This window comes from Spermophilus citellus (assembly GCF_964194105.1).
Source record: "Spermophilus citellus genome assembly, chromosome: 3".
Classification (NCBI taxonomy): domain Eukaryota; kingdom Metazoa; phylum Chordata; class Mammalia; order Rodentia; family Sciuridae; genus Spermophilus; species Spermophilus citellus.
The window spans coordinates 133253801-133275854 of NC_138184.1; the positions used below are offsets into that span (position 1 = coordinate 133253801).

At 39.5% G+C, this 22054-nt stretch overlaps 1 protein-coding gene across 1 annotated transcript in view; it reads right to left on the reverse strand.

Annotated features, from left to right (window-relative positions):
- Positions 1-7584: 7584 nt before the first annotated feature.
- The window catches only part of POU6F2 (POU class 6 homeobox 2), a gene marked incomplete at both ends in the record, with an annotated part of 468142 nt that continues 453672 nt past the window's right edge, over positions 7585-22054 (reverse strand). Inside the window, 2 exons of the mRNA XM_081286471.1 lie at positions 7585-8089; positions 11568-11736. Coding sequence (XP_081142597.1) covers positions 7585-8089; positions 11568-11736 — 674 coding nt within the window. The remainder of the gene's footprint in view (positions 8090-11567; positions 11737-22054) is intronic.

Sequence of the window (22054 nt, forward strand, 5' to 3'; positions counted from 1 at the left end):
CTGTGGGCTGTGCTGGGCTCCTTCCTTTACCCTGAAGGCAATGGTAAGCATTGGAAAGATTTTCAACAAAAGAGAAATAACATTCATACTGGCCTTTTAGAATGACTTCTCTGGTGGCAAATATATGACAGGTGAGGAGACCAGGAAGAACGTACTATAGCAATCTGGGCGAAAGGCAGCTGCACTAAGTATTAGCAGTGGGGGATAGAGACAAGGAAACAGATTCCAAAGGAATTCAGGAGGCAGAATTCTAGGATTTTGGGTGACTTGGTGCATGCACATGTGTGTGTGTGTGTGTTTGTGTGTGTGTATATGTGTGTGTGATGTGCATATGTGCATGTGGTGTGTGTACATATGGATATACAAGGCTTGGCATGACTCTTGGACTTCTTTTTTGGATGGCTAATATCTATTTGTTAACAAGGATAAAGCAAACAGAAGGAGATAGGCCTCTAAAAAGAGGGCAAATTGCTAGAGATGTTGAACGTTTTTTCATATATTTGTTGATCAGTTGCATTTCTTCTTTTTGAAGTGTTTTTTTTTCAGTTCCTTAGCCCATTTATTGATTGGGTTATCTGTTTTTTTTAGTGTTAAGTTATTTGAGCTCTTTATACATCCTAGAAATTAATGCTTATCTGAGGTGCATATGGTAAAGATTTTCTCCCATTCTGTAGGCTCTCTCTTCATATTACTGATTGTTTTCTTTGCTGAGAAGAAGCTTTTTAGTTTAAATCCATCCCATTTACCAGAATGGCAATTATATCAGGAATACAAGCAACAATAAATGTTGGCGAGGATGTGGGGAAAAATTTAGGCTCATTTAGTCCCATCGCTGGTGGGACTGCAAATTGATGCAACCGCTTTGCAAAGCAGTATGGAGTTTCCTCAGAAAATTTGGAATTGAATCACCATTTGACCCAGCTATCCCACTCCTTGGTTTATACCCAAAGTACTTAAAACCAGCATACTACAGTGACACAGCCACATTGATGTTTATAGCAGCTCAATTCACAGTAGCTCAATTATGGAACTAACCTAGGTGCCCTTCAATCCTTTTGGTCCTGTAGTATGGTCATCATGAGACCCAGCCCTACCACAGACAGAATGGATAAAGAAAATGTGGTACTATATGCAATGGAATATTACTCAGCTTAATGAAGAATGAAATCATGGCATTTGATGGTAAATGATGGAGCTGGAAAATATCATGCTTAGTGAAATAAGCCAATCCCCCCAAACCAAAGGCCGAATGTTTTCTGTAATATGCAGATGCTAATTCATAATAAGGGGGATGGCTAGGAAAGAATAGAGGTAGTTTGGATTAGGCAGAGGGGAGTGAAGGGAGGGGAGGGAGTTTGGGGGTAGGAAAGATAAGGAAATGAATTGGATATTATGACCCTATGTGCATATATAACTACATGACCTGTGTGATCCTACATCATGTACAACCAGAAGAGCGAGAAGTTATACTCCACTTATGTATGATGTGTCATATGCATTCTACTGTGATATATAACTAATTAGAACAAATAAAAATGAGGGTAAAATTATATTCATGATCTTCTTTAAGAAAACATGGAAATATTTCTTCTGTTTTAGAAAGATTTTCATCCAATATACTAAAAATCTAGGTGTCATCATTTTCCCTTGATGATGGCCTTCCTCAGTGTGTAGAAGATAAGCCAAATGGATGCTCCTTTCAGAGGGCAGAACAACAAGGAGCCAGACTGATTCCTGTTTGTTAGTGACAAGTTTTATCTATATGTGGTGACACATAGCTTCTGGACTCTTTCCAACTAAAGACTTTTGATCAAACTCAACCATTGTCTTGCTACATATGCCCCTGAATATACTGTGGGTATACAGTTGGTTTATTAGATTATTATCAGAACAGTATTTTATATCATTTGAAAGAGATTCTGGTGGTTGTTTTCTAAGCCTGTGCTATTTCTACACATTCATTTTCTGTTTCTGGAGTCAGCCTCAGGACAGTTTTTCATCATTTTAATTTTGAAATTTATTTTTGTGAAGTATTAAAGTTTAAGAAACATGGGATGTTTTTAATTTTTGAGAAAAATTACTGTTTTTTTGTACGATGAGGATAAGTTTCTTGAAGGCAAAAATTCTAATTATTTCTGAGTCTTGAATACATAGAATTTTCTGGTTCATAGAAAGTACTTAGCAGATATTTGTGGAATATGGAAGGATTAAATTTAAATGACCACTGTCTTTTTAAAGAAGACATGTTAGTCTTACGTATACATAATGGGTGTAATCACATGTAGGACCTTTGCCCAGAATATTTTATATAGAAAGAATGCTCAAAAATGACTTTCTCTAGTCTTTTCCCCACCCATGAAGGCAGAAGCATCAATATGTTTTACTCCTATTAAAGTCATCTTGGATGGGCTGGGGATGTGGCTCAAGCGGTAGCGCGCTCGCCTGGCATGCGTGCAGCCTGGGTTCGATCCTCAGCACCACATACCAACAAAGATGTTGTGTCTGCCGAGAACTAAAAATAAATATTAAAAATTCTCTCTCTCTCTCTCTCTCTCTCTTTAAAAAAAAAAAAATAAAGTCATCTTGGAGCTTCCTGCCCACTTTGCCCATTTATAATGCATGGACAGTCAGATTTTGGATTCTGTTTATTGCCCCAAAGCACATCTTATCAATCATAACATGAAGTTGATATATAGATCCCCATGTAGCATAGGAAATGCCTACTAAAGATTACTAAAAGTATGGAGATTGTGATTCTAAATGTTAGGTTTTTTACTGTTATTTTTAGCAAGATGTTTTGAATTAGTAAATTATATAACAACATTAACTCACTTCTCCTACCCACATTAAACTTCAAACAGGAGCATATTCTAAATGCCAGAATTTTCCAGAATATGCAATTACAGAGATCACTTAAAAGCTGCAGAACTCTGCCATACCAGGCACTCAGCTGGGTGTTAGCAATAGACTGTGGTGGCACTGGTTTTTATCTGCCCACTATCATGTCTCATCTTCTGTCTTCTGGTTCTTATGGTGACTTCTCTGTCAATCCTTTTGGTCCTGTAGTATGGTCATCATGAGACCCAGCCCCACCACAGACAGGATTGAGGCTGACTTTAGTGCACTGTCCCCCAGCATTGCTGCTTAGTCTAGAGACAGTCTCAAAAGGCATGACTCAAAGCCCTGGGGTCCATGGGTAGAGAATCTTTCTGAGAAGGAAGCCAAGAGGGACAGGCTGATGATATTCTTTAAGCCTTTGTATCCAGCTGTGCTGATATCCACAAGAGGACTTCCCATTAAGTCCAACAACACAGTATCTTGTCATTTATATGAGTTTGAGTTGAATTTTTATAACTTGCAACCAAAGGAATCCCCATGAATGTGGCATTTATTTTGCAGAAATAAAATAATCATGATATTAACCAATCTGCCTTGAACCCCTTCCTTTTCTTAACACTTGGGGTTGTAATGTATGCTTATGTAAATTCTTATAATTTAAGTGACATATTTGACTGCAAGACACATTTAGCCTAGAAGCTCATGTCAAACAATTCTTTATTTTTTATGGTACAAATTAAAAGTGACAGATCTGAAGCTGTTAAGAAATACACAAAGTGCAGCTTTACCGACCATACAGATATTGCTCTAGATTAAGTACAGTTTTTTTTAAACATTAAGCAACCTGTGCAGATAAATCAGCTTTGGTTTCAATGTCAGAGCAAGTAAGGAGCTTTTAAATATCCAGTTTGGCTTCTTGGTCACAAGTCTATCATGTCAAATTCTCGTCATGATGATTTTCCCAGAACAACCCAGTCTGTTTCCCTGCCCTCCCTCCTGCTGCCTGCTCCAGGCATGGAGAAGCAGATCTCTTTGCGGTGCCTCATAAGTGACCCTGGTGACCAGTCTAGATCACAGCACATAGGACAAAAAAAAAAGAAAAAAAAAGAAAAAAAATCATTTTCTTAATAACAAATAAACATATGTGCCTCACATAATTTCAAGTTGAAGACGAGCAAATCACATGACAAAAAGCTCATTACAAAATGTTATCCAAACAGATTTTTACAGTCAAACATGAAAATGAAAATCAATTTTCTTTTTCTCCATTTTTTTTGTTAAGCTTGATCATTAACTGGGTACAAGTAGAGTGCTGAGGTAAAACATTGATGAACAGTTTGTATTTTTTTTTCTTAAAATAGGAACAGTTTAGTATTGCGAGATTGTCAGCAACATTTAGCCGTATCTATACAATGTGCATATACCTACAAATATTGAACTTTGGTCCAGCGTAGAGAAGACGAGCAAAGGCAATTTACGATTTCTTTTTGGTTATAGCTTGAGTTCTTTGATATGCCTCTACTTGTTTTGTTTTGTTTTGTTTTGTTTTTCCTAGCTCCTTTTGCTTTTTTTGTTCTCTCTTTTGTGTTGTGTTGTGTGTGTTGTGTGTGTACTGTGTGATTATAACACAAGGAAACCAAAACCTTGTAAATACAAGTGAAACTTCAGCTGTTCAAAAAAAAATTTTTTTGTGAGTGAAAGAGAAAAAAACCCCCACAAACAAGTATAAAATATAGTATCCATTGTCATTTTTTTCATCAAATAATGAAGAAAATGAAGATGACAATAATTTAAACATATGTGAGAAAAATATTGAAGCTTGAAGTACAATCACATATGCCCAAAGTGGCTTTTATTTTTTTTTGTTGGTGACAACCTTAACCTTCAGTTCATGGAAACATAAAAGACATTTAAATGTTATTGGCATATGAAGTTGTTTACAAGTGGAAATAATAAATGTCATAATAAAATTAAACAATAAGTATGGTCCCGAAGACTTATGAGTTACACAGTATAATTTATATTTCTAAGAATCTGTTCAGGCACCTTTTTTATGCCTTGTAGCAAAAAATTTATCTGTAAAAAATTAATATAAGAAGCATTACAACACCTTATAAATAATTTATAAAACAATACAAAATTATAAAACTATAAAAAAAATCACTGCATATGAATGGTTTTACGACTGTGGGATGAATGTATTTCTTCTTTGTTCTACTCCGGATGATCACTGTTATTTTATATGTTCACTGTCCTAGTTATACCCTCCCAATTATAGATCTCAGAACTGAGCAGGCCTTATGTAACTGCTGCCGGCATATTTTTAAACATTTAACATCCGTCATATGTTATCTTGTTAACTTCTCTTCTTGGGGAGCTTTTCTTGATGGAATTTGGAACAGGTCCTAGGAGAATACAAAATCTGTTTTAATCAATAAAGTTTTGGGTTTCTGTGTTGTTGGTATTTGTGCAGTTTTTGAGGTGGTGAAATGGGTACCATGATGTTGTTGGCATGGAACAGGCTAGTTGTGGTCCAATTAGCATCAGACTGGTGAAATGGAAACACCTTTACTAGCAACTAGTTCCAATTTCAGGATTTTTTTCTCTTTGTTGGTAGTTTTCTGACTGCTGCATGAATCATCTGAGGGGACAATTATACTGTCCCAGTTACATGACAGTAAAGGAGCCCACGGAAGAAACTAGAAACCCCTAGGGGAAGGGAGTGCATTTGAGGAAGGAGATGGTGTTTCTAATTCATTGGTCAATTTGAGGTGGGGTTTCTCTTTTTCCCTCCCACAATTTACCTCTAGATAGTACATGAACATGATTATTAATGAATCACTCATAAATATTTACATTTTGACTGCAGGCAAATTCACAGTTCTCTTTTGTGTGCTTCTTTGACAGAACACCTACATACACCTTGGCGCAAATATTAGTTGCAGGTTCCAAGTGTTCAGCTGCATAGCCCTCCTCACTTCTCAGCACATTCTTTGGGCTTCTTAGGGTATCATGGCCCTCAGAATCTCTTGAGCAAGTTATTTTTAAAAATGAACTAATCCTCTAGTTCTAACAGTGAAAGCTATTCTGATGTGTCATATGAGCTACTTCTCTATATTTTTCTTTTGATGGAGACACTTAAAACTTCCTTCCTCCTCAAGAGTCAGCCCCCAATCCAATTGTTCAAATTCACCTGTTACTTTTCTGCTCTGTTTATCTATCCAAAGAACAGTCGCTTCCCCCCACAAGTCTGCCATCACAGACTTGATGAAAGAGATAGCAGAGAAGATGAGATTAACCAGATACTCGATGACCCTTAACAATGATTTGGTCGCTATCACTTTCTTTGTGGCCTGTTTCTTCGTGTGGGTGTATATGGGTGTGTTCATGCCTGTGTGTACTTTGACTGAAACCTTGAGACATTTCTTTGGCTATCAGACTTCTGAGAGAAATTGCTTTGCACAGAAGCATAACATAGATGTAAGTATTGAACCAAATGTGCAGCTTATGTTTATATTACAAAATTAGTTTTGGTCAGCTCTCCATATACGTGGCCAACAGACTGAGAAAAATCCCAAGCTCTGGTGTGGACAGTGAGCACAATTACAGCTTATGCCAGTGTTGACAGTTCATCGAGCAAAGCCCTAGTTATTTTGGAGTCTCTCCTACATTTTAGTAGGATCTCAGTGGAAAAGACACGGTTCTTCCCCACTTCTGGGGCCTTCCAGCAGACCCCCCAGAGACCTTGGAGATGGAGAAATGGAGGAAGAAAGGGAAATGCAAGCTCCATTTTCTTTTCTCAAACCCACAAGTCATAGTGAGAAGAAAGCAACAAATGTTTTGGCACACGATCCAGGATGCCCCCCTTAAACAAACAAACAAAGGAACATAAAAACACCCAGAAAAAAATAAGTCCCTACCTCCCCGCCCCAAAACAAACCGATAGTGAGCCTCACAGAATGGCTTCAACAATGGTACCCACCCCGTTGGTGGAGACAATAAATGGGAAAGATGGGAGAAATCAGGCTTCCTACTTTTCTGTTAGCACAAATGTAAAAATCCGTTAACACAACTTTACACGCAGAGAAGAGTAGACAACGATCGCGCGTTTGCAATGCCTTGTTTCTGACTTTGGTTAATAGGTTTCATAGTGAATCAGCACTTGGTACCTGAAAGGATGTAGCCCTCCTCCAGGTGGCAGGCTTGTATTCGCTTTGAACAGATACAAGTTTTTGTTGTCGTGTTTTTTTTTTTTTTTTTTTTTTTTTTTTGGTTTAGTTTTGTTTTTCTTTTTTTCCTTAAAACGTGTTCACATTTTCATAATACACAGCAAAAAGTATGTGGTTATTTGGTTTGTTTTAAAAAACTGGCTTTGGGGGGGAGACAGGTGGGGGATGGGAACTATTCTACCACACACACCTTCCGTGTGGTGTATTCTTTGTTTAAAAATTTTCAAAAAATTTTCTTTTTTTTTTTTTCTTTTTTGGAAAACCAATGGACACATAGAAACCATTCTGTCCACTTGGTAGTTTTCTTAGTCTTTTACATACAATGGTGATGGTGACTGGGGTGCTGTTAAATTTAATTTTGATTTTCTTTCATCTTCATCTTTTTTGTTTCTGATCTTTTTTTTTTCTTTTCTTTTCTTTTTTTTTTCTTTTTCTTTTCTTTCTTTTTTTGGTGGAGTCCCAAAGGTGGGGTTTCGTTTCTGTGGATTTTTGCCTCTGATTATGGGTGGACGTCTCTTTAGGAGTTTTCTTCCAGAGAGTCTGTTAGGGGTTCCAGAGGGACTGCCGTGGTGGGCTCGTGCTGTTTTAAGCGTTTAATTGTATTCTTCAGGGCTTGCCTCTTATTGCAGAACCAAACTCTAACTACTTCTCGGTCATAGTTCAGCTTCTCAGCAATTTCGGTCATTTCCTGCCCAGAGGGGTGTGTGTTCTTCTCAAAGTGGGCATTGAGGATCTCAAGGGCCTGGGGTGTGAAGGAGGTGCGCCGCTTGCGCTTTTTGGACGGTTCACTCCCGATAAACTCGGTCAGGTTCTGCATACCTGCTCGATGGCGGGCCTCAGCCTCAGCCATCCACCGCTCAAGCACCGGCTTGATCTTCTGGGCACTTTTAGGGGTGATGTCCAGCTTTTCAAACCTGGCAGGATACAAAAGGCCAGGGTTCAGTTTGGCTGTCAGACTGCTAGCTATAGTGTTCTCTTGGGCTTCCTGTGGTAGGAAAAAGTGGCTTCTCAGGATGGTGTGTCTGGGGGGAGAATTGAGAAAGAACAGTCTTACACTGAGTCCTCTGCCAGGGTGGGCTTCCTGCCTGCCTGCCTGACTGCCTGGCAGGGCGAATTCACTCCAGATTAACAGCCAGCAGCAAGGTAGCCAGCCCCACCCAAGCCAGCGCCCACCCTCCCAGCGTGCTCCATGCCAGTGCATGCAAACCACACGCCGCGCACACAGACTAGGGCCAGGGAGAAGCAGAGACCGCAGGACACCCGCGCCAGCACAAGGGGAACACAAACAACTCCCAGGCTTCCCTCTAGACTCTGAGATCTAAGCTTCTGTTTCAGTTGCACCAGCTTGTCTTCCCCAATCTCAGACTTCTTAAGGCAAAAATTAATCCTACGAAGTGACATCCAGAAAAACAGTTGTCATGTCTTTCATTTAAAATGATTATGATTTACATTTGGTTTTCTTTAAATTCTTCCCAGTAATCTGGGTTATGAAAATATTATAGCTAATAGCATAGTTATGACAACTGGGGTAAGTTCTTTTTTATGGCTCTATTTTTTTTTATTGTTCTTTTGTGTCTCATTTTAACTTCTCTCTTGCCCCTGCCCCCCGACTCTTTGGTAACAATTTTCACCATATGTAAGTTAACAACATGCCCCCTTTCCAGGTAAAATATGGCCCAGTTGCTACTTTACAGTTCTGGCTCAAACAGCTGGACACATTGTAATTACTATGGAATACCCCTTCCTGGATGTGCTAAGGCCACCTCACGCCTTCCAATCACTGTCCAGCGTAATGGTGTTCTTTTGCACCAGGGTATCAAGCTGTGTTTAATGTGCGATATCTGCAAACTGTACTTGAATGATATCATTTTCTGTAAATGAGGTCTTCTATATGTCAATTGCCATCAGCAATTCTTTGCTACATTGACTTTAAAAAATATGAAGCATCCTGAACAAAATTATATAGAGTGTTTTAAGAGGTCATCCTGGTACCAAATCCATACTCACTCTCAATGAAAAACAAAAAAGTACCAGTTCTTTTTATTCATTTGTTTGTTAATTCTAAATCCAAATTCACAACCCTGCAGTATTAACAACTTAGGGTACATAGAATTCCCCTGTCTTTTAAAGTGTTCTATGCTGTTGAGATACAATAGTCTGACTGCAGAGTGCACCTTATTATAACTATCTGTTCTCATAGAGCTGAAATGAACCTGCCTTAGTCACAACATGTTTTATGAGGATGCTTGCAAAATGACAATAAAGGATAGGCTTCCTTTATGTGCCATAATCTCATTTTTGGCAATATATTTTTAGATCTCTTACATTATGACAGCAGCACAAATAGTATCGAATTTTAATGCAATTTCCATGGCATTCCCTTCCCTGAAAAATTCAAGAACGTATTTATTTTTGAAAAAATCCAACTTCCCTGTACAGGTCAAGGAGGGAAGAAGTATATTTGTTTTCATTACAAAGTGAACTAAGTATTTAGTATCATGTAATGAGCTTGTCACTGGTGACAAACAGCTCCCATTGTTGATAATCAGCCATATACTTCATTTTGGCCTTATTTACCAGTTAACCATAAAAGCCCAAAGCTTGAACTCTTGATAGCATTACAATAAGTTTTACTGCATCATGGCACCAGGGGGATGGAGCTTGTGACAGGAATGTTCAGTGTATTGGAGGCATCTTATTCTCTGTGCTTCTGATAAGGAGGGACTAGAGGTAGCACCTGGGAGTCACTGCAGCTAATTAGGCAGAAATGTTGCCTGAATGTGCAGGCTCTGGTGCACATCCCTTCCACCTTTTGAATTCACTGAAATTGTTCCAGTGTAAGATCTTGATTTTTTTCAAGACTTTTCTTTATTTGTTCTTGGTAGCTCCTAAAATGACCTCACTGAGAAACAGGAGGCTGAAGCTGGAGAAAGGTATCTGACCTGCCCTGCACAATACTAAAAATTGCGAAGGTTTCTGCATTCCAGTTTTTGTGTGTGTGTGTGTGTGTGTGTGTGTGAGTGTATGTGTGTGTGCTCTGCTCTTGGAAGACTTTAGAAATCAGCATATTTGATTGGGAATGCCCAGGAAACACTAGGTGTGTGAGTTCAAACATTAGACAGCACTTTAATCAATAAAAGGAAATCACATTTTAGGGCTAAAAATAAGCCAAAGAAGAATTTAGCAACAATAGCAAATTGGCAACAACTTGAAAACCTGTGGCTGCCTTTATCATAAGGCTGTCAAGATGAAACAAAATTAATGTTTCCCAACAGGGAGCAACAGTATTCATATCATTGATGCTGCTTGTTAGTGTTGATGCTTCTGTACATGTTGTTTGGAATAACATATACAAGCCTTGAAACAAATTTCCCAGCAGTAGTATCCTTGTATAGACTGAATAAAGGTTATTTTCTACAGGGAGGTATCTTATAAGAAAAAACAGTAGGGGAGACCATAGAAGTGAGAGGATCCTATGGTGCTTTTTGTATTTAACAACAATCAATGGGTTTTATGGAAAATCATTGAGCAAAATGTGAGCTGCAAGCTACTACCCCATACTGATGTTATTTATAACCTTAGTCTTAAACTGCAGGAAAAGTACACTTCCGTCCTTTGGGGAATACATTAAAAGTATAAAGAGCAGATAAAAAGACAGCATTTCATGGATCACCAAGAACAAAATCCACTTAAATGAGTTTAGAGTTGGTTTCTTGGCTTTTCCTGATGGAGGAGGACTCATAAGGCGTTGCCCAAGAGGAAAAAGCTCTTACGGAAGTGCCTTTGTTACCTCATGCATAAACATGGGATTAGTGCAACACACACATGCATGCATGGGGTCTGCTTCTGACGACTTAACCCAGATCAACTTGAACACAACCAAGGCTGGATTCTGCCATTTATTTATTTATTTATTTTTGGTGGGGGATGGGCACCATCAGGCCAGATTCTTACTACCCTTTTCTGAGCCATTTAAAGCAGCTGCTGCTGCTTCTTTTTTTTTTTTTTTTAAATGTGCTTTAAAAGCTATGTCTAGGAAGGCAAGTAAACAAATTCCTTCAAGGTCACAAGATGGTTAAAAAATATATTTTTAAAAGATGTATACTTTCTTGGAAAATTCTGATAACCACCTCTAGACAGAAGTTGTGGCAGCTTTACAACATTTGCTCAGGATATACTCTGTGCAGACAGGAGTCAGTGGCTCTCATGCACTGGAGCAAGGGCCCAGAAGGAAGGCTCCTGGGCTGGGGTAGTATATTTCCAATGAGACCGCCTTGGAAGTTCTTTGTGAGTTGACAGGAGTTATTAAGCCAGAACCCCTCCAATCTGCTTTAGCATACTTATTTGCATCAACAGCACCAATCCCAACATATAACTACCCCAAACTTTGTTCCCACACTCTGCCCCTCCAGCTTTGCCCACCCGGAGATGAAAAGCTGAGCCGCAAGGGCAAGGGGCCCAGGCCGGCCAGGACAGGTGACAACATGCGGCGCGGGTTACCTGCAGATGGCCGACTGGCTGTACGCGGGGCCCTCTGTAGCACTGAGAGCTTGTCCCACCTGAGTCTGGGTCAGGCCAAGGGACAGGCGCCGGATTTTAAAAGCTTTGGCAAATTCTCGAATCTCTTCCAGATTAACCCCATCCACCTCACCCGCTGCGGTTTGAGGATCTGTGGAGATGTTTTTAAAAATAGGATCAATACGTCAACACGCAACCGAGTAATATCTGTTTGTTAGGGTATATAAGAAAGTGGCTCTAACAGCAGAATGGTGGGGAATCCAACATCCCAGAATGTTTTCTTTGTCTCCCAAACTCAACTCATTACACCTCTACAAATCATCCTTGAGATGTTTCTATCCTGGATAAAGCCACATCCGGCTCACACTGCCACTTCCACAACACAGAAACATGTTTCTTAGGGCTTAATATATAATAGTGCAGGGAGGCATTTACTAGGGTGATTGTAACTCCATTTAGCCCATAAATATGTTCAAATATTGTGCAAAAAATATAGACATGTAAAGGTTTCCATTTGAAGTGTCTTAATTGGGATCTTTAAGTGCTAAAAATTGCCCTTGAAGAAAATAGTATTTTGTGTTTTTCCTTTACCTGGTCGCCATGCAGCCAGGCTAACAGATGATAATGTTGCCTAATTTCTTACATTCACATTAGCCCCTCAGAAAAGCATGCTTATGAAGCTGTGAGAATAATATTATCTTTTTTTCCCCCATAGCAGTTTACTGACACAGCTGCCTTTGTCCCCTGAAAGGGCACATAATAAAAAATGCCTACCACAGGAAGGCTCCTTTGGTGCAGGATAACGCGGTCAATTTAGGACTTATCAAGGGAAATGACACAACAGCTGGAGAATGAAACTTTTCCCCCCCTGGCTACTGATCCCTGGATAAATGAAAGCATACACCAAGCTGGAGACAGCATGGGTTGGGGATGGTGGAAGATTTCAAAGTGCTGCTCAATCCTGCCTGTAGCGAAGCCATTCTCCCTGTGAGCTGTCTCTATTGTTCTTCACCTCATTCCTCGGACTTAGGTGAAAAGTTTCTCTCTTCCTTTTTCTGCACAATAACCCATCAATTTCAGTAAATTTGAGTTCTTGTCGAAGGACTGTGGTAGACTATATTATGCTTCTGTGTTCAGGTGTATAGACACTCCAGTTGTTAGAAAAAGAAACAAACATTTGCATCCCAAGTGACAATTTTTAAAGGACTTTTAAGTAAATATGTGAATATCTGTGGGAGTGGGAGAGGGGGTTGGAGTTTTATGTATAGATTCTCCTCGGTACTGGGGAGGGACCCTATCAGCCAGTGGAAAATGGTCTCTGTGAATAGAATCTGTAATACAGCTATACATTACACCTTCATCTTTATATTTAAAAAAGAATTCCGGCCAGGTGTGGCAGGTACCTATAGTCCTAGCTACTTGGAAGGCTGAGGAAGGAGGATCACTTGAGCCCAGGATTTCAGAGCCAGCCTATGCAACATAGTGAGACCCTGTTTCTTAAAAAAAAAAAAAAAGGAGTCTAGTGGAATTTTCATTTCACTAGTCTTAAATTCATTGTGGGGAGATGGAAAAGTAGTATAGCCACTGCAATTGGTCTGTATTTTTCAAAGTGACTGCTAGGGTTCCCGAGTGGAGAGAGGAATCAAATGTTAGAAACATTTCCAGCCCCTCTAGAGTTGATAGTCTTTTGGGGATTGAGGTTCAATACTACTGCATCAGAAACAAGCAGAGAAGAATCTGAAATTAGTGGTGAGACACCCACTTAAGGTGTGCAGAGAAGGGAAAGGAGACAAGGGGGAGGAGTCATCTGGTCTTACCCATGAGCAGCATTTAGAGAATGGAGAGACCTTATTCTGGTCAGTGGGAATAGGGTGCTCCTGGACACAATAAGGTTGATTGGTTGGTTGATTGGTGGAGTATGAGCTCACTTGGTGGATACTTGAGTGTAGCAAATTCAGACTTTTTGTGTATGGGCAGGGGTCCAGGATTTTGCCTATAAAACTGGTTTGGTTGTTAAGATGAATTAAAATCCTACTTTTTCTTCCAAAATTTCCTCCAGAAGTATGGCCAATATTTAGTTAATGAGGACATCCACTAAGTCATTTTTGGGTCATCCCCAGTGGAGATTGCCCTTGCATCTTGGATTCCACCCTCACAGTAGCATGGAGTGACTTCCAAGTTTCACTAAGGAATCTGGGAGGTAGAGGGGGTCACATTCATGTGCACAGCAGCCTTGAGCCCCATTTCTTATTTCTTCATTAAAAAATCCCTAGAAGCAAGAGTTGGAAATGAACAGCATGAACATAAACCCAGTTTTCTAGTACTCGCAAATTTTTTGAATTACTTGCCAATATTTAAACTTTGATTTCTAAAGAAAAATCTGGATTTTCCATGTTCTTTTGGCTGCACTGGATTTCCATTTACAGTTGGTAATGCTCACACTGCCAGGACTGATTCTCGTTGCCTCTTTAGCCCCTCAGTGTCCTCATCTCCATCCTTCTTCACACCTGCTACCTGCCCAGAATATGTTGTGACCCTACATTTAGAACATGCATCCCATGGTGGGTTCTGGGGAGGAGGTTTAGCTAGTGCAGAAGGAGTCTTAGCTAGTGCAATGGCTGTGACTCCCCAAAGGGCCACAGTACATAAACAGAAGAAAGGAGAAAGGAGGGTTATTAGGATAAAAAATGTTTACAAAGCTTCCTTGCAGGGGTAGTGGGGCAATAATAACATAGCAATCGAGGAACCTTGATTTAGAACAGAGAGGGTCAGTTGGTATAGAACTGGTACAGTGTGGGAAAGGCCTGTACAGTCAGGAAAGAGAAGAGAGGGGCTTGACAGTTCTATAAGGGTAGATAGTGGAGGTTCAGAAATTAAAAAAAAAAAAAAAGGCAGAGGGAAGCCAGAAACTTTCCTTGTAACAGCATGGCTTTTAGGAAGGTGGTTTTCTTACTTTGGCAAGCATAAGAGCCACCTGGTGGGCTGGGGTTGTGGCTCAGTGGTAGAGCACTTGCTTAGCATGTGTGAGGCACTGGGTTCAATTCTTCGCACCACATAAAACTAAATAAATAAAATAAAGGTATTGGGTCTAACTACAATAAAAAATGTTTTAAAAAGCCACCTAGTGGGGTTAAGGATGCATTTTTAACAGGTCCTACATACAGGTGTCAGTAGATGGCAGGGATCTGCTGACTCACTTGAAGAAATCTTTCTCTGGTTTGCAAGGTCAGGGTGTGGCATCCTCTTGGTGCCATTGTTTCTCCTAACCCTTAACTGTTACTGTTGAGCAGGTTTCACTGAAGTCCTGCTCTCTCACCTGTCTAGGACTGATAGGCCAGACAGGTCAGGTGAGGGGGACTCCTGAGCAGGGGTTCCTTGCTCCTTCCTTCTGACTCCCTGCCACACCTGGCAAGTGGCAAAGATCTGTGAGTCAGCTGGCTGGGAATATCAATGAAGTCTGTGGTCAGGGAGAGATTTTGTCTCTGAGCAAAGCTAAACAGCCCTTGTGGGAAATAAACTTTCTGCTTTTATTGGCCCCATCTCTAGATCAACTAGAATCAGTTGAGGTGCCCAGCCCATGAGGGACTGGTATTTAATCTGAAAGGATTTCTCTGGACTGCTTCAGTCCCAGGGCCTGTGCTGCCACCAGACTAAGCAGTGCACTGCAGGACCAGTTTATGACTTGGGTAGCCATTTTATGTAAATGCATCCTATCATCTTTCTTCTCTTCCCCTGCTGCCTTTATTGTTTATGTCTTTGTTATTGGTTCTTTGTGACTTGGAACTAATTTCTGTAATTGTGTAGGTTGCTTTTTTGCAAGATGGTGGACAATAAGAAGAGAAGGAAAAGAAAAGTTGTGCGCTCTTTTAAGGTCCTCAGGGAATAGTCCGAGAAGTGCGATAGCTGGGTCAAATGGTGGTTCCATTCCCAGCTTTCCCAGGAATCTCCATACTGCTTTCCAAATTGGCCTCACCATTTTGCAGTCCCACCAGCAGTGTACAAGTGTACCCTTTTCCCCACATCCCCGCCAACACTTGTTGTTGTTTGACTTCATAATGGCTGCCAATCTTACTGGAGTGAGATGGTATCTTAGGGTGGTTTTGATTTGCATTTCTCTGATTGCTAGAGATGGTGAGCATTTTTTCATGTACTTGTTGATTGATTGGGATACGGCTGCATCAATGATTATAGCGGCACAATTCACAATAGCTAGACTGTGGAACCAACCTAGATGCCCTTCAATTGATGAATGGATAAAAAAAATGTGGCATCTATACACAATGGAGTATTATGCAGCACTAAGAAATGACAAAATCATAGAATTTGCGGGGAAATGGATGGCATTAGAGCAGATTATGCTAAGCGAAGCTAGCCAAGCCCTAAAAAACAAATGCCAAATGTCTGCTTTGATATAAAGAGAAAAACTAAGAACAGAACAGGAAGAAAGAGCATGAGGAAAAGACTACAGTAAACAAAGACGAATGGGGGGAGAGACACGGAGAGAGAAGGGAAAGCATATGGAAATGGTAGGAGACCTTCAAGGATACATAAAATTATAAGAGGTTATGAGGGGCAAGGGGGAGGGAAAAAAAAAGGGAGAGAATTGAACAACAGCAGGGGAGGTAGAGAGGGAAGATGGGAGGGGAGGGGAGGGGAGGGGGGATAGTAGGGGATAGGAAAGGTAGCAGAATACAACAGTCACTAATATGCCATTATGTAAAAATGCGAATATGTAACAGATGTGATTCTGCAATCTGTATTTGGGGTGAAAATGGGAGTTCAAAGCACAATTTGAGTCTAATGTATGAAAGATGATATATCATGAACTATGTAATGCGATAAATAATCAATAAAAAAAAAAAAAGAAAAGTTGTGGATTCTGAGCTCTCTGTGCCTTGAGCAGTCTTCTGTGGATGATCCAACATTTACTGTGAAGTTCAAGGAGAAGTGGGCGCCTGAGCCATGAGCCATGAGGCTCAACAAACATTTATTATATCAGGAAGCTGAATTCCTTCTTCCTCCTTTCACACATTTCCCACTCTTGCCTTTTCTCCTGATTTAACTTAGGTGATAAGATAGGAATTCTTGTGAAATTTATACAGGGTGATCGTCTGCTGGCAAACTCTCCAAGAGGGGAAACTCAGCATCTCTTTGTGCAATTTGTTGATTGCTGGAGATGAGTTGCTTAGCCTTCTTCAAATTATGTTCCTACCCATAAAACTCGGATGGCAAAATGTATTATATAGGTTGCCCCATGGATTCCAAGACTATAGAAATCTTTCCATCCAAAGAAAGTGTCCACCCTTGTACAAATATTTGCTTTATCTTGATGATAACATGTGAGACTTGTCCTCACGCATTGGAAGGATTCCTTAGCTAGTGTTTACATGTTTGGAACTAATAAAAATACTGATACTATTATTTCTTTTATCTCAAAATTTGTCTTAAACACTTGAGGTTGTTTCACTGTTGGAACAGTTCCCCTTTCTTAAGGGATAAATGCCTTTCTGTTTGAGGAGGGGAAATAACAGGTGAATATGGCCATTGGAGGCTTCCCTGGAATATTACTTAAGCTCTCAGCCTTGCTCATAGTTTGACATTCCATGCTAGGATAGACCATCCTGGGTTTCTCTCTTCCATTTCCCTGGCTCTGGACAGGTTGAGTTACTTTTAAGATGACTCTGAGGTCACCTTGATTGGGATAGCTGGAACTCTCAGGTCCCCCACAAGGCAGATCTGGCACCTTTTATTAGGTCTAGTGCAAGTTGGTCTAGAGTTTCTCTGGACTGGGGAGGAAGTGTGCCTTTTATAGAAGTTTGCTTCAGATTAAGTCAGTCCAATATATTAAACACAGGCCCAGAAAGCAATAGCTGTGATGGCCCTGAATTTGTAAAGAGGTTAACTGGGTTGGAGATTTAGGATAAACTGGACTTGAAAATTGGCAATGACTCAAAAGTATAATGATGATGTTTCCTATATTAAATCTGGAATTCATGGACTAAAAAGTAAAGAGATTTTTTTTTTAATGAAAACTAAATGTAAAGCATGTGAAAACAAACCTGTTTTGTAGAATCTGGTGCATGGTCACTGGGCTCATATCCAGCTGAGTGTTCAGGATGCACCAGGATAGATCATTTTTGGTGGTGGTAGTTTTGCTTTTTAAATTTAGCTCCTTCCTGCTGTTAGCCTGGGTACCTGTGTAAGGGGTTGCTAAATAGGCTGAACAGTCACCAATGCATCAACATTATCTATCTATGACCACTTTCTGTGACCACTCATTATAGGAGTAATATGCATCTTTAAAGAAGCTGCCAGAAGTCTTATCAAAATATCTTATGTAAATACCCATCTGCTTTTTAGAGCTACTCTCACAGCAAATAATGGAAATACTTACCAAATATTTCTGAAAAAAATAAGAAATCATTTGGGAATGTGCAAAGCAGTTTGGGAGAAGGCAGGCTTGCGATATGTTGACTTTACTGGGTTGTGGAAAAAGGAATGAATTATGAATCAGGAGTTTCACTATGCTGCAAGCTCTCACCATCTTTATGTCATGGTTTTTGTTTTTCTGGAGCTAGCTTCTGTTTTTTGCTGTCCAAGGATCAAACTTACAAGCCATAGGCTTAGAAAAATTATATTAACTTGTATTAGACAAAGGGGAATGAAGGGAAGGGGAGGGAATAGGAGAGACAGTAGAATGAATTGAACACAACTTTCTTATGTTCATATATTAATACATGACCAGTGAAACTCCATGTCATGTACAACCTCAAGAAGGGAAATTTATACTCCATGTATGTACGATATGTCAAAATACACTCTACTAGTGAAGCAGGTGGCATCACTATACCAGACCTTACACTATACTACAGAGCAATAGTAATAAAAATGGCATGGTATTGGCACCAAAATAGAGTTGTAGACCAATGGTACAGAATAGAGGACACAGAGACAAATACACATATATACAGTTATGTCATATTAGACCAAAACATATATTGGAGAAAAGTTAGTCTCCTCAACAAATGGTGCTGGGAAAACTGGAAATCCAAACGCAGCAAAATGAAATTAAGACCCTATCTCTCACCATGCACAAAACTCAACTCAAAATGGGTCAAGGACCTAGAAATTAAATCAGAGATACTATGCCTAACAAAAGAAGAAGTAGTCCCAAATCTTCATCCTGTCAGATTAGGCCCCAACTTCCTTAATAAGACTCCTATAGTGCAAGAAATAAAATCAAGAATCAATAAATGGGATGGATTTGAACTAAAAAGCTTCTTTGCAGCAAAAGAAACAATCTATGAGGTGAATAGAGAGCCTACAGAATGGGAGCAAATTTTTACCACATACACATCAGATAGAGCACTAATCTCTAGGGCATATAAAGAACTCAAAAATCTTAACTAAAAATAATCCAATCAATAAATGGGCTGAGGAACCAAACAGACACTTCTCAGAAGATGATATACAATCAATCAACAATATATGAAAAAATGTTCAACATCTTCAGCAATTAGAGAAATGCAAATCAAAACTACTTTAAGATTTCATATCACGTCAGTCAAAATGGCAGCTATTAAGAATACAAACAACAATAAGTGTTGGTGAGGATGTGGGGAGAAAGACACACTCATACATTGCTCTTGGGACTGCAAATTGATGCAACCAATATGGAAATCAGTATGGGGATTCCTTGGAAAACTTGGAATGGAACCACCATTTGATTCAGCTATCGCACTCCTCAGTCTATACCCAAAGGACTTAAAAACAGCATACTAAAGGGATATAGCCATGTCAATGTTTATAGCAGCACAATTCACAATAGCTAAATTGTGGAACCAACCTAGATGTCCTTCAGTAGATGAATGGATAAAAAAACTGTGGCATATATACACAATGGAATATTACTCAGTATTAAAAAGAGAATAAAATCATGGCATTTGCAGGTACATGGATAGAGTGGGACAATATTATGCTAAGTGAAATAAGCCAATCCCCCAAAACCAAAGGCTGAATGTTTTCTCTGATATGTGGATCATGATCCATAAGGGGGATGGAGGGAGCATGGGAGGAATAGATGAACTTTAGATAGAACAAAGAGGAGGGAAGGGAAGGGAAGGGGCATGGTGGTAGGAAAGATGGTGGAATGAGATGAACATCATTACCCTAAATACATGTATGAAGATATGAATGGTATGACTCTACTTTGTGTATAACCAGAGACATGAAAAATTGTGCTCTATATGTGTACTATGAATTGAAATGCATTCTGCTGTCATGTATAACAAATTAGAATAAATATAAATAAATTTTAGAAATACACTCTCCTGTCATGTATATCTAAAAAGAACAAATTTTAAAAAGTATATTAACAAATCACCAACTCTTCCCCCCCAAACAAAAACCAGCACATAATCAAAACCCAAACCCACCTTTTTAAAAAATAGTACAGTTAATAAATGTTCCAACATTTGTTTGAGTTTTCTTCTATACTTTGTGAACATCCAGCTAATAGAAATTATATCTACCTCTGATGATTATGAAGACTAAGCATATTTTAACAGAGACCAAGGTGCATAGGTTTCATAATGTCCTAACAAGAATACTTATTTGGTAATTTGAGCTCAGATGTGGTGGTCTTTGCATATGAAGATCCTGTTTTCATTAATAAGGTATTAATTTGGCAATCCTTTGCCTGGAGTCGATAAGAAATTTGCATGATTTTTTTTTTTGGCATATGGTAGGTTGGTGAATGCTAGGATGAGAGTCTTTGACAATGACACAGAGTACTCATTGACTATGATAGTCGAAGGTTCTATGATAATGCAAAATAATATGCAACATATTTTTGGTCTTTGTTCCTGGTTCTTGGTTCCTCCTAAGACTCATAATTTCTTAACTACTAGGGGTGCTAGGAGCATCTTTTGTTCTAACATTTAGACTTTGTAGTTCCTGATGCAAAGCTCTAAATCCCTGGGAATTTCTTTGGTGGAAGGAGCATCTTTTGTTCTAATGAGGTAACTGTTGGTTGGATCCTGATAGCTTCAAGATGGGGTTTAATCATCAAAAAGACCAAGTTATGATGAAAATTTGGGGGAGAGGGGCTGGAGATTGAGTTAATAACCAAGGATGCCTGTGTGATGAAACATTTATAAAAATTCATAAACTACAGGATTCAGAGAGGTTCTGAATTGATGAACACATGCATGTACTGGGAAGGTAGCATACCCCAACTCCATGGGGACAGAAGTTCCTGCACTCAGGATCCTTTCAGACCTCACCTTGTGTACTTCATCTACAACTTTGATCATATCCATTATAATGAACTGGTAAGCATGTTTCCTCAAATTCTATGAGTCATTATATAAAAATGTTGAACCAGAGGGATATGGTCCATAAATAACTAGATCATACATACATTCTACCATCATTCTATTTATGGGTTTTGAGACAGAAGATCAACAACTAAACAACAAGCTCAATATCTATTGTAATAAGTTTAGCAATGGGTTTGTGCCAAGTCTGACTCCCAGTGGTACTGCCAGACACTCTCATGCAGAGAAGATTCTAGAGGTAGTATGGGTTCCTAATTCAGGCTCTGAGTATAAGTTTAGAGTTTTTTCTTCACTAGTATATGATGAAGAAGCCTCTCTACCTCAGGTCTTCACATTTCAGATCACTCACTATTTACTTAGATGTTTCGCTGGCCAACAGGCAATTGAAATCCCATCTGGCTTATTAAGTAGCTCTGTTACTGAAAAAGCATCTTTCTGGTCTAAATCACCTATACAATTGAATATATATTATTATTTTCCTTTTTGGAGAGGCTACTTTGCATTACCAGATTTGTCCCACGGCATGTGAGGATCCTACTGATTCTGTTATAACAGGTCATTCTTGACCCTTGACCAAACACAGATATTCACTTGCATGTAGTCTTACTTTATGGCACAGTTGCCTTTGTAACACTATAGCCCTTTAATCCCATAACTGCTGGATTTTTTGTTCCTGGTAAATTGCAATCTGTGTACATGTTCTTTGCTTTATGTATAAGTAAAAATTGTACTAAAGGTGAATAAATGACATTTAAGGAGACCATTACCCCATTCATCTTAACGTACTTCTATTTGCATGTGAGAAATATGCTGTCTTCACCTGGGGACAAATACCATTTCTAAAAATTTTATATATAGTACCCAACTCAGGGAGGGAGACTTGCAGGCTTGTTTTATTTTATGAATGGTTGTTCAGAGATTTCCCATCTGATTCCAGCCCATGCAGCTTCCGCCACATGCCACTGGAGGCGGCTCATTGTGCACACACACCCACCCGCCCACAGGCATGCTCTCTTTTATTTCCTCTGACACCTACAAACAGAACGGCAGGAGACTTCAAACACACAGAAAAGCAGCTTGACCCTCGGGCTGAGTGCCTGTTGTTGGTTATTTCAGTTCTGAGCTATGTGG